The sequence below is a fragment of the Heteronotia binoei genome, chromosome 9 (assembly GCF_032191835.1).
Source record: "Heteronotia binoei isolate CCM8104 ecotype False Entrance Well chromosome 9, APGP_CSIRO_Hbin_v1, whole genome shotgun sequence".
Classification (NCBI taxonomy): domain Eukaryota; kingdom Metazoa; phylum Chordata; class Lepidosauria; order Squamata; family Gekkonidae; genus Heteronotia; species Heteronotia binoei.
In genome coordinates this window covers 93,287,741-93,304,088 of record NC_083231.1, presented here as the reverse complement: position 1 = coordinate 93,304,088, position 16,348 = coordinate 93,287,741, and the positions used below count along the sequence as shown (strand labels likewise).

The window sequence follows — 16,348 nt, the reverse complement described above, 5'->3', positions numbered from 1 at the left end:
CATTTTGGGAGGCACTGGGGTTGCTTTCTTCCTCCTTGCCTCTTGTCCCTGGCAGCCATTTTATGCTTGTTTTTTGCCTCGCCTCTTGTCCTTGGTGGCCATTTTAGGTGCTATTGAGGCGGCAGCCATTTTAGGGGTGGGCTTTGGCCTTTTTCTGGGTGAGGAAATTCAGTGGTTTTTTTGGGGGTAGTGAGACTTAGCCCCTGGGGCAAAGTGGTAAACCTGCAGTACTGCAGTTCAAACTCTCTTTAATTTTTGTCTGGTGCCGTAATCCCTTTGGGTGGCAAACATGTCAGGGCGGAAAGGTGGTGGAAAATCAAAGGGTAAGCAGCCTGCTCATAAGGCTCCTAAGCCGCCCCAGAAGCGTCCTCTGCCCCCCTCGTCTTCAGACGAGGAGGGAGAGGACGAGGTGAACGCAGTCATTTTTCAGAGGCTGCAGGCCTTGGAATGGGCATCTGGGCTTCCACCTTTTCAGATGCCAAGGAAAGGGCGGGTTCCCAAGCTGGCTTTGCAGGCAGATATACTGACCCATTTGTCTATTTTGGAGGGCAGGTCTGCTGCAACTGCTAATGGAGGAGCTGTTGGGCTGGATGGCTCAGATGCTGGATCTGGCCCATCGTCCGGTGTGGTTGGTGCGGGAACAGAACTGGTGCCTGCTGTACCTCCTGGTAAGTCGGGGGATGGTTCTTTGCCCTATACTGGGCCTGTGTGGCCCTGGGGGTCTTGGGGATCTGCCGCACCTAATGGGGATGGCGCTGCTTCAGGTAGTTCTGGGACTCCTTCAACTCTGGGCGTGGGACAGCAGAATAACTGGATGTGGCCACATGGTCAGTTTGGCCCATTCAGTAATTGGCTTGGGGCGGGGCAGCAGGGGGCAGCTGCGGCTTTAACTGGTGGATGGGGTTTCCCATCTCCTTACGGGGTGGTCCCTTTTGGTGAGGTTGCCTTACCTTTGGGCGATCACCTGCTGCCTGCCACAAGAGACGAAATCCTTAAGGGGGGATATGTTGACATATCCTCCCTTTTATTTAGGGAATTATAAAAGAAGGGCAAGGAGGAACTTAATGATAGAGAAGGAGAAGCTTAAGAAGAGGAAGGTTGATCGGACCTGGGCCAATTGGCTTCCAGGGTTTTTTATATATGCGGGAGTGATAGAGCGTGCTCCGCCCTGGCGGACAGCAGCGCAGATCCAATACATGGACATCATATACAAAGGGTATACAATGTTCAGCGGCCTGGCCTGGATTCAATACGAGGAATTCAGGATGAGGACCGCTTTGTACCCTTCCCTCCTTTGGGATCGGATTCACCAACAGTTGTGGCTGCAGGTGATGTCATGTGCGTGCCCCAATCTGGGGGACCACTCTGACAGCGGTCACTTAGTTACTAAGGGTTCCTCTTCTCCTTCCATTTCATCATCATCTTCCCGTAGCTCTGCGGGGCAGGCGATTCAACCCTCTTGCTTTGTTGGGAGTTTGGGTCTCTGGGGGCGTGCAGTCGGAAAGCTTGCCAGTTCAAGCACGAATGCCCCCTGTGTGCTGGCCCACACTCATTTAACAACTGTACAAGTGTTCGGCCATGTAAAGGTCAGAAAAGACAGGGTGGTCCTTCCCAAGCTGAAAAGGGGCCCCAGCCCGATAAAGCTGGGACCTCTTGAGCAATGGCTTCATAGGTACCCACGTAGGGCTGACAGTTTATATTTGTTGAACAGTTTTACGTCAGGTTTTAGAATTTCTTTTCAGGGTTCTCAGGTACCAACTTGGTCTCAGAACCTCAGTTCAGTTAAGGGTTTAGAGCACGTAGTGGAGGCTAAGATTCCCAAGGAGCTGGCGGAGGGCAGGATTTTAGGCCCATTTGCTAGTCCTCCAGTGGTTAACCTTAGGGTTTCCCCTTTAGGAGTGGTACCAAAGAAGGCGCCTGGTAAATTCTGTTTGATTCACCACCTTTCTTACCCCAAGGGTTCTTCCGTTAATGATGGGATACCTGAGGAGCTATGCTCAGTTAGGTATACTACCTTCGATCAAGCTGTGGGCGAAGTTCGACGCTGTGGTCAGGGGGCTGAGTTGGCTAAATGCAATATCAAATCTGCATTTCGCCTTCTCCCTGTCCATCCGGATGATTTTGAGCTTTTGGGTTTCTCTTTTGCAGGGCAATTTTACATGGACAGGGCATTGCCTATGGGCTGCTCTGTATCATGTGCTGCTTTCGAGTGTTTCAGCACATTTCTCGAATGGACTGTGCGCAAGAAAGTGGGTTTACAGGATGTTGTTCATTATTTGGATTACTACCTGTTTGTGGGCCCTGCGGGTTCTGGACGCTGCACTCAGTTGTTGTCCGGCTTTATTGAGCTGGCTGCTGAGTTGGATGTGCCATTGGCTGAGGAAAAAACAGAGGGCTTGGCCCATTGCCTTGTGTTTTTGGGGATTGAGCTGGACACTTTAGCACAATCGTCCAGGATTCCTTGCCAGAAGCTGGAGGATTTGAGGGATAGGATTAGTACTTTCCTCCTCAAAAAGAAGATTACGCTTCTTGAGCTTCAGCAGTTAACTTTGCTTGCAAAGTGGTTGCTCCGGGTAGGGCTTTTCTTCGTAGGTTCTGTGACGCTATGGCGGGCCTACGCTTGCCCCAGCACAGGACCAAGGTTACTAGCAGCATGACAGAGGACCTGCGGGTGTGGCAGGAGTTTTTGGAATCCTTTAATGGGATTTCTTTTTGGAGAGAGGACATGAGGCTTGAGGCAGAGCTTCAGGTCATATCCAATGCTGCTGGGTCATTAGGTTTTGGGGTCTACTTCCGTGGACACTGGTGCATGGAGGTGTGACTGGATTCATGGGTGCAGGCCGGTTTGAGCTGGGATCTCACATTTTTGGAATTTTTTCCCATTTTGGTTGTGGTTTGGTTGTGGGAGAGCAATATGGTCGATCGCACTGTTCATTTTTGGTGCGATAACATGGCTGTTCATGTTATTAATTCCCTTTCATCCAAATCGTAACGGGTTATGAGGTTGGTAAGGGCCTTCACTCTGCGTTGCCTGCGGCTTAACATTTTGTTTTTGGTCAAGCATGTTCCGGGGGTGAATAACGGGGTGGCTGACGCTCTCTCTCATAAACAGATGGAGAGGTTTCGTCAGTTGGCCCCAGACACCAATCAGGAGGCAGCGCCAATGCCCCAGGAGCTATGGCTGATTGGAGAGCCGAGGCCTGCAGAGCAATAGGCCTAGCCATTGCGCCTAGCACCAGGAAGTCTTACGAATGTGCTGTGTGGCAGTTTGAAGACTTTAGGGCCGAGGTAAGGTGTCGCATTGTTTGGCCCCTCCCGGTGGAGCAGTTGCTCCATTATTGTGTTTCCTTAAAAGGTAAGGGATTGGCCGTGCGATCAATTATAGGACACATGTCTGTGCTGGCATTTGCTAGCAAGGTATTGGGGTATAAGGAGGAAACAGCAGATTTTCGTATTCGAAAGATGCTATAGGGATGGTCCAGAGAGGTTGGGCCTAAGCCTGATACCAGGAACCCTATGTCTTCTGAGATTCTTAGGGGTTTGAAAGGGGTGTGGAGAGCAGTCTGTGCATCTCATTTTGAGGCTGTTTTGTTTCATGCAGCCTCTTTGGTGGCCTTCTTTGGGGTGCTGAGGATTAGTGAATTGGTGGCAAGCTCCAGGAATGATGTTTCTGGCAGGGCCTTGTCACTGAGGGATATTAGGTTAGCGGGGGGCGGGGTAAGGCGGCTCTTACCATCCGCCGATCCAAGACGGATCAACAGGGCATTGGGACTGTGGTGGAGTTGGGCACGTGTTCAGAGGTGGAGCTTTGCCCAGTTTCCGCATTGGCCAATTATTTGGCCGTGCAAGGAGGCTGCGAAGGGTTGTTGTTTTGTCATTTCGGAGGCAGCCCTCTGACAAAACATCAGTTTTGGGTAGTGACGTCTAGGGCTTTAACTTTGTTGGGGTTGTCTGGAGTGAGGTTTGGTACTCACTCCTTTAGAATTGGGGCGCCCTCTACGGCCGCAGCCTTGGGTTATTCTTCTTCATCCAGCACCTTGGCCGTTGGCGGTCTCAGGCTTATAAAGGTTATATTCGCCCTTTGCTCCACTCTTAGCTTTGTTATTGGGAGCTGGGGTAGTTTAAGGTTTGGGTTTTATAACATGTCTGTTTCTCTTTTTAGATGCTGTTGTTCCTGGCCAGAGGAGCCGAGTACTCATCTCAAAACACAGTTATGTATTTTGGGCGGCACATCAAGCTCGGAGAACTGCTGTTGGCTCTCAGCTGGGGCTCAGCAAATATGTTACGGTTGAATGGCGGGGGCGCTGGGGTCTTCAGTGGCCCGGCTTGCTCCCGCTTTTATTTCATGGGTGTGTGGGCCCTCCTCCTCAGGTTTTAATTACTCACCTGGGGGTGAATAATCTCGGGCTGATTAAAGGCAAGGCTTTGATCTTGCAAGCTCAAGATGATTTCAAGTACATTAGGAAGAGATGGCCCGGTACCATTATAGTTTGGTCGGGCATGATTCCGCGCTTGGTGTAGCGCAGTGCTTGGAATCCAGCTGGGATAGAGGGGGCTCGTTACAGAGAGAATAAGGAGATTCGTAAGGCGTTGGAGGGTGGTTTGGGCCACTATTTGCCCCATCCGGATATTTCTACGGAATATCCTGACCTCTACAGAGGGTATAGGGTGCATCTCTCAGAAAAGGGTAATATACTTTTGCTGAGGGATCTTCGGCTTTGGGCCTCTTGGTGGGTGCTAAGCCCTAAGTAGAGACTTGGCCTTAGTTGTGGCAGGTTTTACTGGGTTTATGGCACCATGTGGCCTGAGGAGGACATGTTAGCCTCCCCCTTTTGGGGAGTTAGGGGTCTGGCAGGATCAACCTTTGGTATTGGTGACCCGAGGTGTGTGAATGCAGACTGTCCTGGAGACTCGACTGGATGGATGCCTTTCGCTGAGACACGCGTCTGAGCCCTCCGGTGTGAGCCTCCCTACTGGGCCTGCCTGACGGGAGCTGTGACACACAGCTCCAGCTGGGGGGGGCGGGTTTCTCGCCGGTTAAAAAGGCAGGGGAGCGGTCTGAGGAGACCCCTGGCCCTGACCTGGCCGCAGTTCGGTTGCCCTTGCTGTTGCTGTGTTATTTAATAAAGTGGCCCATAGTTTTACCAATTTAATTGTGTCCACCTCTTTATTCCGACTTGGGGGGCAAAGGGGAAATGGCTCTTCTAAGGTAGCACCTGCAAACAACCATTTCTGTGAATTGCTTCATAAAAACTGCTTCCCAATTAATTGGGTACCTTTATTACTTATCTAACCAAGTAAATTCAGGCCTTATTTTCATATATGTCAGTACCACAACTCCTCTTTGCAATCTGCACTTGTGTCAACAGCTTGAGAGTTTTTGATTGTCTGTGACTCTGATTTTTAATACTACAGAAAGACAGACTTAAAGCCACATTTCAACAGACATATACTTCTGATGTCTTCTCAAGCAGAGAACTCAATGTGAAGTGGTTTACTGCTACTATATCTACCTTCACATTATTGAACCACATAAACTCAGAACTATGAAGGCCTTAATGGCAATAAGAAGTTAAAGGATATATATGAAAATGAACAGCACTTTGTTCAAGGCCAAACAAGGAACTTCAGAGCAGAGTAAAATCTGAAACTGGGTCACCACACCAATTTCACATTCCACGTTGCATAATGCAGCCATATGGGATTATTACCATTTTTACATAATTCATAACCTGCTTCTCTCAAAAAGCAACAAAAAGTACACTATCCAGTGATGTGCAGATGTAACCAGCATCATCACCACCTCATTAATCTACTCAGAATACCAGAGTACACCAAGAGTCTCAGTAGGAACAATAGTTTGGAATACAACAACCATACCTCATGGAATAAATTGGGGAGTAATTCAGAGTATCAATATCTCCTTCCCCAACAAACTTTAGATCTGTTAAACATACAGCTTTCTCTGTGGAGAATGTATGGATATGTTTGTTCAGAATTTCAACCAGTGAGCTACTAAAGTTATAGACAAAGCTCAAATCTGAATGGGGAAATACTTGTATTTATGTTATTCATAATCCGCCTGTTTCACTTGAGCTCAAGGCAGATTATTACACAGAGTGAGTTAATACAATTGACAAGATGGGACATTCAGTAAACAGTGCAATAGGATTAGTGCCACAGAACAAACCAGAAGTCTAAAAACAGAACTGAAGCAAAGCATAAGTATTAACACAGCACACTAAATGACGCATAATTTCCATAGTAGGATCCTAGTTTCAGCATGCTCTACAAAGACATATAGACCACAGTTTCAAATAACTTGTTTCCAGGTAAAGTGTGGATCATTTAGTACACATCCAGACTATAATCCAAAATAGATTCCATCCAAGAAAGCTCAACATTCTACTGTGCCATCTCTTTGCACACTGAGCTATGTTTGTGGTCATTACCTCACATATTACATACAGTTTAAAAAAGCATGAACATAGCCTCCAAAAACTAACATTATGAATAGATAAACCGTTGTACCAAAACACTGCGGATTTTAAGTGAAACAGCAGGGACACAATGATGCCATTATGAACAGGTTCTACACAACAGCAGGGCACCCATCCATGGGAGAAGAGCACCTCTGTTTTTAGGAAACTGCCTAAAGTTTTTAGGCTTAGCACAGGTATTTTGCTTTTTGCAGTTCTTTCCAGGCAGAGATGCAGATTTCAAAGAAGCATTTCAAAGCAGATAACGCAGAGACTTCTCTCAACTCATCTCTGTTCCTGTTGGAAAGCGTTACGAAAGGAAAAGCACCCTTGAACAACTGCTACAAAACTCAACCCACACTGGGCCTGTTTCCAAAACACAATACCTTTGGAAGGTTTCCTTTGTACTTCCAGAGTCAGAAGTAAGAACAATGGTATTTTTATTATTTGTATTGATGGTAAATGAGTTGTGTTCTTCAAGTTTGATGTAGGCAGTATCTTAAAAAATCTGTTTAGGCAGGTTTAAATACTTCCACAAGCCCACTGCTCCATGAACAGCACTACAGGGCCTCCCTGTACCCCTTTTTATACCCCTGTGTTTCAAGCTTTCCAACAATGGTTGCCTTGCTTTCCCCCTTCCTTTGCCTCTACTTTCTAGGAAGGCAGAGCACAGCCTCCAAGAACTTGGAGCACTGTGAAGACTAAGAAATTTACGTGGCATGAAGGTTTTGTGGATTGGAACCTGTGACGTGCTCTTCTCAGCTGCAAAGTATCCATAACCACCAGGTTTTCTGCAGCAACATTAACACCTTACTTCTGTTCCAGGCCTTCGGCCATGACTCCATTAACTTTTGACCTGCCTTGCCAGAAATAATCAAAGCTAACAAGAAAGAGAGCGGCTGGGCAGTTCTTCCTTCCCTTCAATACGAAACAAGGGATCAAAATTGCTTTTAATGCACTTCCTCAGAAACTGCTTGGAGATTCTACCCTATTTGTCTTCACACCCAAGCTCTTAGTGCCCCCCCCCCACTCTGTGTGTGTCTGTCTCTCTCCTCCATTAACACAGAATCAATTTCCTTTACATAATGTATTGCTCACAAATAGGGTTAGTTCAGGAGAGCTCTCCTATTGACCCAACTCTACTGCAGTGAATACTGTTTACCCCATTGTTCCCAAGTACACATAACAAGAACCTATTTCTGAAATATCTCTTGGTACCAAACTCTCCACAGTAAAAGAGAGTGGTAGGCAGCAAGAAATCAAAGGTCTTTTTTAAAAAAAATAACACAGACATAGCAAATTGAGGGGGGAACGTGCAAAGCAGCATGAAAGCAGCCACAAACAGAGGGAATGCAACACAGGTTTAATTCTGACTACTGTAGCCCAGGCAGCAAAACAATTTTCAAAAGCTTGGGAAGGGTGAATCAAGACGAGATCAGCCACGCAGCCTGCTTCAAGCAAACGCTTTATCCTAATCCCTTGTAGATCCTGGAGACTTTTGCAGCGGTGAAGTACACTGTTCCCTTCTCCCACTGTAGCTCCGGCACAATAAACCCACTCTGTGTTTCCAAGTCATTGTGTAATCCCTCTTCCCAACTACATTGCTGCTGCTGCTGCTACTAGGATTTGCATTACAGTCTTCTTCGGGCCCTGGAAGTCTGGTCAGCTCTTCAGCACTCGGGATGGGGGGAGGTGGTTCACACCTTACAACAAACGCCTATCTGGAAATAGCAGGAATATTAAGCCATTCTTTTTGAAAGCACTGTGGGAGAGGAGCACGAAACTATTAAAAGGCTACACAGAACGTTCTCTGAGACATTCTCAGCAGAAATGAACCCATATATACAAAGCCGTCCTTCTAGGGATCTTTATTTTTAACTCTAGGCGCCCTGGAACATCTTGTGCTTCTTTTCTGCCTTGGCCTGATTTTACCGATGCACGCAGCAGATCTCGGCATACATATCGAGGAAGAGAGAAATCGCATCCGTCTCTATTGCTCTAAGGAGGCAATTCAAAACAGCAGACAACAAAACCCACGACCAGCGTTGCACTTACCCAGAAAATGACATTGAAGCCAAATATGAAATATTTGATGCAACAACTGACTTCAGGGCCCTTATAATGCTTCCCGGACATCCTTGGGGTTCATGAAGACACTTTACTCGCGGCCAGAGTTTGGGGGAGGGGGGAGAAGGGAGGTAAAATCGAAGGGAAGGCTGGAGGGGGAGGGCAGCAGAGGCTCGGCGGCAGCCAACGAAAGGATGCCGGAGGATCAGGCAGGCGGGTTGGGTGGGCGGCTGGCTGGCTGGCTGGCGAGGGCAGCTCCGAGACGGCGACGCGGAGGATGCAACGCAGCTAAGCAGCCCCCCTCGGCTCACGGCTGCCCGGAGCGCGCAGGCAGCCAGTGCCGGAGACGCAGCTGCAGCTGCCGCCGCCGCCACCTTCTCCTTCTCGTCCTCCTGCCTCCGCACATCTAGGAGAAAGAGGCCGAGCTGCAGCGGGGGACCCCGGGCCGCCGCCGCCGCTTCCCGGTCTTTCCCTCTCTCTTGCTTCCTCCCGCCTTGCTGGCGGCGGGCTGTTGCCGGCGCTGCCCGGAGGGGATGCTTCCTTCCAGCGCAGGCTGGTCCCCGCAGGAGCCGCGAGCTTCCCCCGCCCCCCTCCACTTTGACACAGCCGAGCCGCCGCCTCCTCCTGGAAGAACAGGGCGGAGCTGGGCGCCGGCGCTCCCATAGGCGAAGATGGAGGCCGCGGACTACTGGCCCAGCCGGTTGATTGATGGTCGGTCTCTCCAATCGGGGGCTGCCGGCCGCCGTCTCCCGGGAGGGCGGGCGAGACCTGGTCTTGCTTCTTACAGCTGAGCACCAAGCAGTAAGCGCAGATCGGGTTCTTCCCCCGCTTTTCTCTGGTTCGCGTGCACCACCGTGGGGGTTCCGCTTGCTGCCAGAGTCGTTAGGCAGAGGAGGAGCCGCGAGGTTGCAGCTTGCTTGCCTGTGCAGTTCCAGGCAGGGCCGGCGGCAACATCTGGTCCCGCGGAAAGCAGCAGAATGGCCTCCAGGTTGGCCTCGGGCGCGTGCCGGAGGGGAAACGGGGCAAAGCGCGATTGCAACAAAAGGCCGCGTGGCCCCCGCCCGGTCGGTCGGTTGAGCTTTCGGAGTCGTTAGCGAGTCGGTTGAAGCTGCAGGCATTTTTACACGTTCGAAAACGTTATTCGAAAGCTAAAACGAGGGACTTTTAAAAAATCATTTTGTTGGGAACATACAAAAAAACCGTACACACCATGCTTTTTGAAGTCGATGGACGCATCTGTTGGCTCAGCAAACGTCGATTTGGAAGAGCCATTCTCTTTTCCCTCCAAAAGAGGGAATGGTTCTTTCAAAGATGGCTCCGTTTTGGAAATTCGTTTTATTTTAAAAATGAAATATAATTGGCCTGTTGATAGACCAGCGCTCTTCCCCCGCCTTTCGAAATGGTTTTGATTGATCTATCCACTAAACTGTGCAGCCCTAACTGATAACTTATGATGTATTTATTTATATACACTGCTCATGAGGTGCAAAGAATTGCTACTAACTGGACTTAACTGCATGGAAAAGGTTTTTCCTACTCCCCTTTCCGTAGTCCTGAAGTCAGAGGAAGTCCCTTAAGGATGGCATGAGAAATGCCACAGACCAGCTGCTGCTAGAAGAGGGAATCCACACAAGTGTTCTTATTGTTCCTATGGCAGATAAGGGGATATGGTTGTCTCATTGGGGGTTAAGGTTGCCAACCTCTATGTGGAACCAAGAGATCTATTGGTATAACAATAGATTTCCAGATTACAGAGATCCATTTCTCTGGAGAAAATGGTTGACTTGGAGAGTGGACTCTTGCGCTGTAGGGTCATTAGATCTCTCTCCTCCCCAAACCCAGCCCTCCTCAGACTCCATCCACAAAATCTCCAGGCACTAGAACTGTCTGGTGACTCTGTGAGGGTCAGAATGGCAAAAGACCAAACATACCAAGCTGCCTTACGTGGAGTCAGGCCATTGATTGCTCAGGGTCAGTATCATCTACTCTGACTGGCAATGGCTCTCCAGATCCTTAGGTATAGAAGTCTTTTCACATCAGCTATAACCTGACACTATTAAGTGGAGATATGGGGATTGAACCAGGAACCTTCTGTGTGATAAACTAATACCACAGAGGGGAGGCTGCAACTGGGGGGTGGAGGGAATCCACAACAATGGCAAGGTGTGGGAGTAGAAAGAGCAAGAGTCCAGTAGCACCTTAAAGACTGAAAATCTGTGGCAAGGTATGAGCTTTCATGAGTCACTGCTCACTTTTTCAGATACAGCTAGAATCTCACAGTTGGCTAAAGTCCTCTACCTTTTGATCAAAAATGTTTGGAGCCATGTCTGCAGTCACTGCACAGCTGGCAAATACTGTTCTTGCTGCCAGAGTCAGAAAGGGGAGGAAACGTGCTTTCCTGGCTGATAGCTGGAGTCTTCTTCCACTTATAAAGGTGCCATTTCTTGGATGAGGGAGGAGTACAGCTCTGCAGAGGCCATAGTGCTGCCATTTCTCCCATCTGCAGGAGGCAACTTCTGTTTCAACTTTTTGTTATATGAGGTTCCTGCTGTATCAATTATTTTGTTGTGTTTTGGCCTTGGTTGTGTAGTGGTTATGTTCCATTTATGCCTTTGGTCAAAGAAATATGAATAGTATGGATTGAACTTGAAGTAAGGATCTTCTAGCTGTTCTTCAGTTTCTTAACTAATATGATGAACTAGATCAGGTATGGCCAAACTTCCTTAACGTAAGAGCCACATAGAATAAACATCAGATGTTTTAGAACTACAAGACATGAACATCAGGTGTTTGAGAGCCACGGCAGGCAGGAAAGAGGGTAAATAGAGGGGGGGTGGAAAGAAAGCAACTTTAACTTTAAATACATCCCCCAAGCCCCCAGCTGGCTTGGTTTGGAGAAATGATTTAAAGAGAAAAAAGCTGGCTGACAGGGCAGTGGGGGCTTCAAGAGCCACACAATATGTGTGAAAGAGCCACATGTGGCTCCCAAGCCACAGTTTGGCCACCCCTGAACTAGATTATTGATCTTCAGTGTGGCTGGATTTACAAACAGGACATGACCTGGAATACCAACGCTAGTGGTCAGAGTGCCATACTAGGATCTGGGAAACCCAGGTTTGAATCCCCACTCTGCCATGGAAACTCACTGGATGACCTTCAGCGAGATGTATACTCTCAGCCTAGCCTACTTCACAGGGTTGTTGTGAGGACAAGATGGACGAGGTGAGAGCAGCATTGTAAGCTGCTTTGAAACCTCATTAAGAAGAATAGCAGGGAGGGGCTTTGGCTCAGTGGTAGAGTGTCTGCTTGATGTGCAGAAGGTTACAAGTTCAGTCCTTAACATGTCCAGTTAAAAGAACCAGGCAGTGGGTGATGTGAAAGACCTCTAGTACCTGAGACAGTAGAGAGCTGCTGCCCATCACAGTAGACAATACTGTCCTTGATGGACCCATCGTCCAGTTCAGTATAAGGCAGCTGCATGTGTTCAAATGGCTCATTTGCAATATTTTACAAGAAGGAGAGAGCAGGAACAGAAGACAGGTGAAGGGCAAATAAGAACCAAATGTAGGTCCTATGTAGCATATTTAAACATGAAAGAGTTGGGTTATCATAAAAGGGGAGGTTGGGTTTTATAAATGGTGAGTGGATAGTGCATGTAGCTCTTCCTTTCCCCTTTCTTCTGCCTGCAGTCCCCTGAAACCTCCAAAAGGTTACTTTGTTTACATCGTTTATAATCTGCCTTTCTCACTTGGACTCAAGGCAGATTACACAGAATGAGCCAATACAGTTGACAGGATGGGGTATTCAGTAAACCATACAATAGGATTAGGGTTGTAGAACCAGTCAGAAATCTAAAAGCAGAACTGAAGCAAATCCTAAATCTTAACATAACACATTAAACGATACAAAAATCACACAGAAGGATCCTAGTTTCAGTAAACTAAACACAGTAGTACAGATCAATAACTAAATTTGTGAATCATTTAGTATAGTGTACCTCTACAGGGGTGGGGGTTGGGGGTTTAATATGAGCTTTGCGGACAAAATGCCCCAGAAGTGGCAGTGAGGAAGAAGACCTTGGCAAAATCACTGCCAACAGATTCGTGCCAGCAGAAATTTCACTGGGTGACGAGTGAAGAGCAGCAGTTTCACCCAGTTCTCCCTTACCCAAATTTTGCACCAGCTTTTTGAATGTCTTGAGCTACTAAGAGAAATATCTTTGTTAGGGTCCACAACTCCTCCAACCCACAATTTATGTATGACTATTGGCAGGTGATGTCCACTCATTCCACAGCAGTTTGCCACACAGATCAGACATGTTCAGGGGTGGAAAGTTCTTTGACATTCAGTGAATATACTTGCTTTATGGTGACAGTGACCGCTTATTTGGTTGGTTAGTTTTATCCCGCTTTTCCTCCAAGGAGCTCAAGGCAGCATACATTTTATCCTCATAACCATCTTGTGACTTGGGTTAGGCTGAGGGAGAATGAAAGGATCAAGGTCACCTGTTAAGTTTCATGACAAGCAAAGACTTGAACCTGGGACTCCCCAGTTCTGACTCTCTTTGAATATGGAGCTTTTTGAAGACATTTCACTTCTTGTATCATGAGCATAAAATAGTCCTAAATTGATTGAAATCAAGATATCACCTGCCTCAGGAGTGGTCCTTTCCAAGAGATCTGAAGTCTAAGTTTAGAAAATGTCTTGTGACACTTAATGTAAAAATCCAATTGTTCTGTTCCTCAATCTAATTAGACACTGTACAATTATATTTGCTTCCTCTTGGAGCCAAACCATTCATACACTAGCAAAACTGCTTTCAGAGAGGATTCTCTGCAGTAACCCCCTACATTAATGTTCTTACTTGACTAGTGGTGGCCAAACTGCAGCACAGGGGCCACATGTGGCTCTTTTACACATATTGTGTGGCTTTTGAAGCCCCAACTGGCTGGTTTGGAGAAGGCATTTCTTTCTTTAAATCACTTCTCTAAGCCAAGCCAGCTAGCATCTTAGAGAATGCATTTAAAGTTGCCTTCTTTCCACTTCTCCATCTTCCCTCCCTCCCTCCTTCCTTCCTTCCTTCCTTCCTTCCTTCCTTCCTTCCTTCCTTCCTTCCTTCCTTCCTTCCTTCCTTCCTTCCTTCCTTCCTTCCTTCCTTCCAGCTCTCAAGCATCTGACGTTCATGTCTTGTGACTCTTAAACATCAGACATTTATTCTATGTGGCTCTTATATTAAGCAAGTTTGGCCACCCCTGCCCTAGGATATCATGGAACCACCTCCCATCCTAACGGGTAGCAACATCTTTTTATTTAGGTCCAGTGATATTTACTATAGAACATCTCTGATCAGCTAATTTACACACCCCATATAATGTGCTATTATTCCCAAACTGGGTTCTTATCTACAATAAAAAGCTAAAGGTAGTCCCCTGTGCAAGCACCAATCGTTTTCGACTCTGGGGTGATGTAGCTTTCACAACGTTTTCACAGCAGACTTTTTACGGGGTGGTTTGCCATTGCCTTCCCCAGTCATCTACACTCCCCCCCCCCAGCAAGCTGGGTACAATGCTTATCTACAATACATCAAACTAAAGGAATGGTATCCTATGGAGGAGAAATAAGTACTCTCAGATAGGAAACATTCTTCAAGTCTCTGGTGTCCACAGATACAATAGGATTCCCAACAATGCCTCAGCAAACGCCAAAAGATTTGGGGGGTGGAGTTTGAGGGATGTGTGATATAGCTTCCCAATGTTGTCCAGGGATCTCCCCTAGGCTCTAACATCTTTACTATACAGACAAAAAGAAATTTATAGAGCGTCACTATGTGGAGGCCATTTTTCTCCCATTCTTCAGTTCCTGGGGCAGGTAAATTGGAGGCCTAGGATGTAACCTGCTTTAACTTTGGCTTGTTCAGACATAATGCTAAACCATGGTTTATTTTAACCAGGATTAGTTTGCAAAACTAAGATTTTGCTTACAGAAAGTCACTCAAATTGTGGTTTGCCTTAACAGATGCTACCTCTACCGTTGTTGTTTTACCCATCAGGCCAAGCCCCTGCGATCCTGTTGGGTTTCTGGCAACTTCACCTCCTGAAGTCATGAGTTAATTGTTTGTTTATGCATGCTGATGCTTAACTAGTTTAGTGGTAGGACCAATGAGCAACTCTGCACATATCTCCCGCCAGAAGCTAGGTGTCATATTAACCCATGTTGGTAAACTCTAATTGGGTAATCAATACATTGGGGATGGTCTAGGGAGAAAGCATTGGGTTACAGTTTTACAATCCTGTGTTTGTCCCTAGATCTCCACACCAGTTGCTGTTTAGTTCTCAGAGAGTCAACATGTAGTTAGAGAAGACAGATAGGATGCTAATCCTTTCTTGTTTTGTAGCAAGTTTCCCTTTCCTCACTAGATTTGTAAAGATTACTTTGTTAAAGCTAAATGCATATTGTTGACTGTTTTGTGCTTTCTGCATTACTCTGCTAAGAATACCTAACAGATCCACTTCCCCTCCTCACTTTCTCTATTGAACAAAATGGCCATCCAACAAAGCAGCTAATCGGTTGTGATTCTGAGAGATTTCTAAGCCCCACCTGGAGACTGACAACCCTATGAACAATGCTGAAGTACTACAGTTCAACTCAACAGGAAAAGCCCTTTAAAGTGCTGGGGAGGGGGGCACAGCAGCAATTTGCCCCATGCCATTTTGCAAGCAGGGTGTAGCTCTGCCCCCTCTTAATAGTGATGGTGGTGCTGTCTGATTATTCTCCTTTATGCCAGAGAAAAACAGCCTTGTTTTTCCTTTAGCTTATGGAGGAAAAACCCTGAAGAGGATGAATTGTTCTGGAAATGAGTACCATGTCAAGTGTACATTCCCCTCCAATGCCAGGAATTCCTGCTTTCTATGCAGGGAGGACTCCCCCTGTGGAGGCACCCCTAGTGTCATCACTTTTGCTCTGTTGCTGGAGAAGGCAGTGCCAGGGAACAAATCACGATTAAACCAGAATGTCTATGTCTGTGCAAAACCATAGTTATGACTTGCTGTGATTAATAAAAGCAAACTTGTTTCAGATGCTGATGACAGATGCTAATTTACCATACTTTGTAGGGTAGCACGTCTGTGCTGAGTTCCCTCCCCCAAAATCTGAGGTCCCTAAGCTCATCCCCAGGACTTTTTTTTTAAGCAGGAATGTACAGGAATGCAGTTCTGGCTGGCTTGGTGTCCAGGGTGTGGCCTAATATACAAATAAGTTCCTGCTGGGCTTTTTCTACAAAAAAAGCCCTGCTCATCTCCAAGTCTTCAGGAATTTCCCAACCCAGAGATGGAAACCTTGACTGCAAGGCCATTTGGCTCAGCTTGTTCCTAAGTTTTTGTTAGGGAGGTATATATATCTTTTATCTTTAAATGTGCCAACTAATCCTCCTTATGGGGCAATATCCCTTCACTCACCATGTGCAGGTTATTCCACCTCTTCTTCTGTAACAGAGTTTACAGATGAGTCCAGTGAAAAATCATTTCATTCGACACACATATTTGCTTAAGCAACAATGAACAAACATTGTTTATTAACTATTTACAGTGAAGCAATATTAAGCTGAGAGAGAAAACGTATTCTGTGTGGTAAAAGGTAACAGTTACTTCTCCAACTCAGGCCTGTAGCTACGAAGGGCCCCGGGGGGCCAGCTGATTTAAAAAACCCTTCCCTATGTAGGGCCCCTCCATTGGCATGACCCATGGAAAAGGGAGGGAGAGCGAGAGAGTGCAAGACGAGAGAGCGACAGTGAAAGTGAGAGAGAC

General features: G+C 47.0%; 1 protein-coding gene across 1 annotated transcript in view; it reads right to left on the bottom strand.

Moving 5' to 3' along the window:
- The window catches only part of TSPAN5 (tetraspanin 5), a 111,110-nt gene extending 101,967 nt beyond the window's left edge, over positions 1 to 9,143 (bottom strand). The window contains exon 1 of the mRNA XM_060247041.1: positions 8,535 to 9,143. Within this exon, the coding sequence (XP_060103024.1) occupies positions 8,535 to 8,615 (81 nt within the window). The 5' untranslated portion in view covers positions 8,616 to 9,143. The remainder of the gene's footprint in view (positions 1 to 8,534) is intronic.
- Positions 9,144 to 16,348: the final 7,205 nt, after the last annotated feature.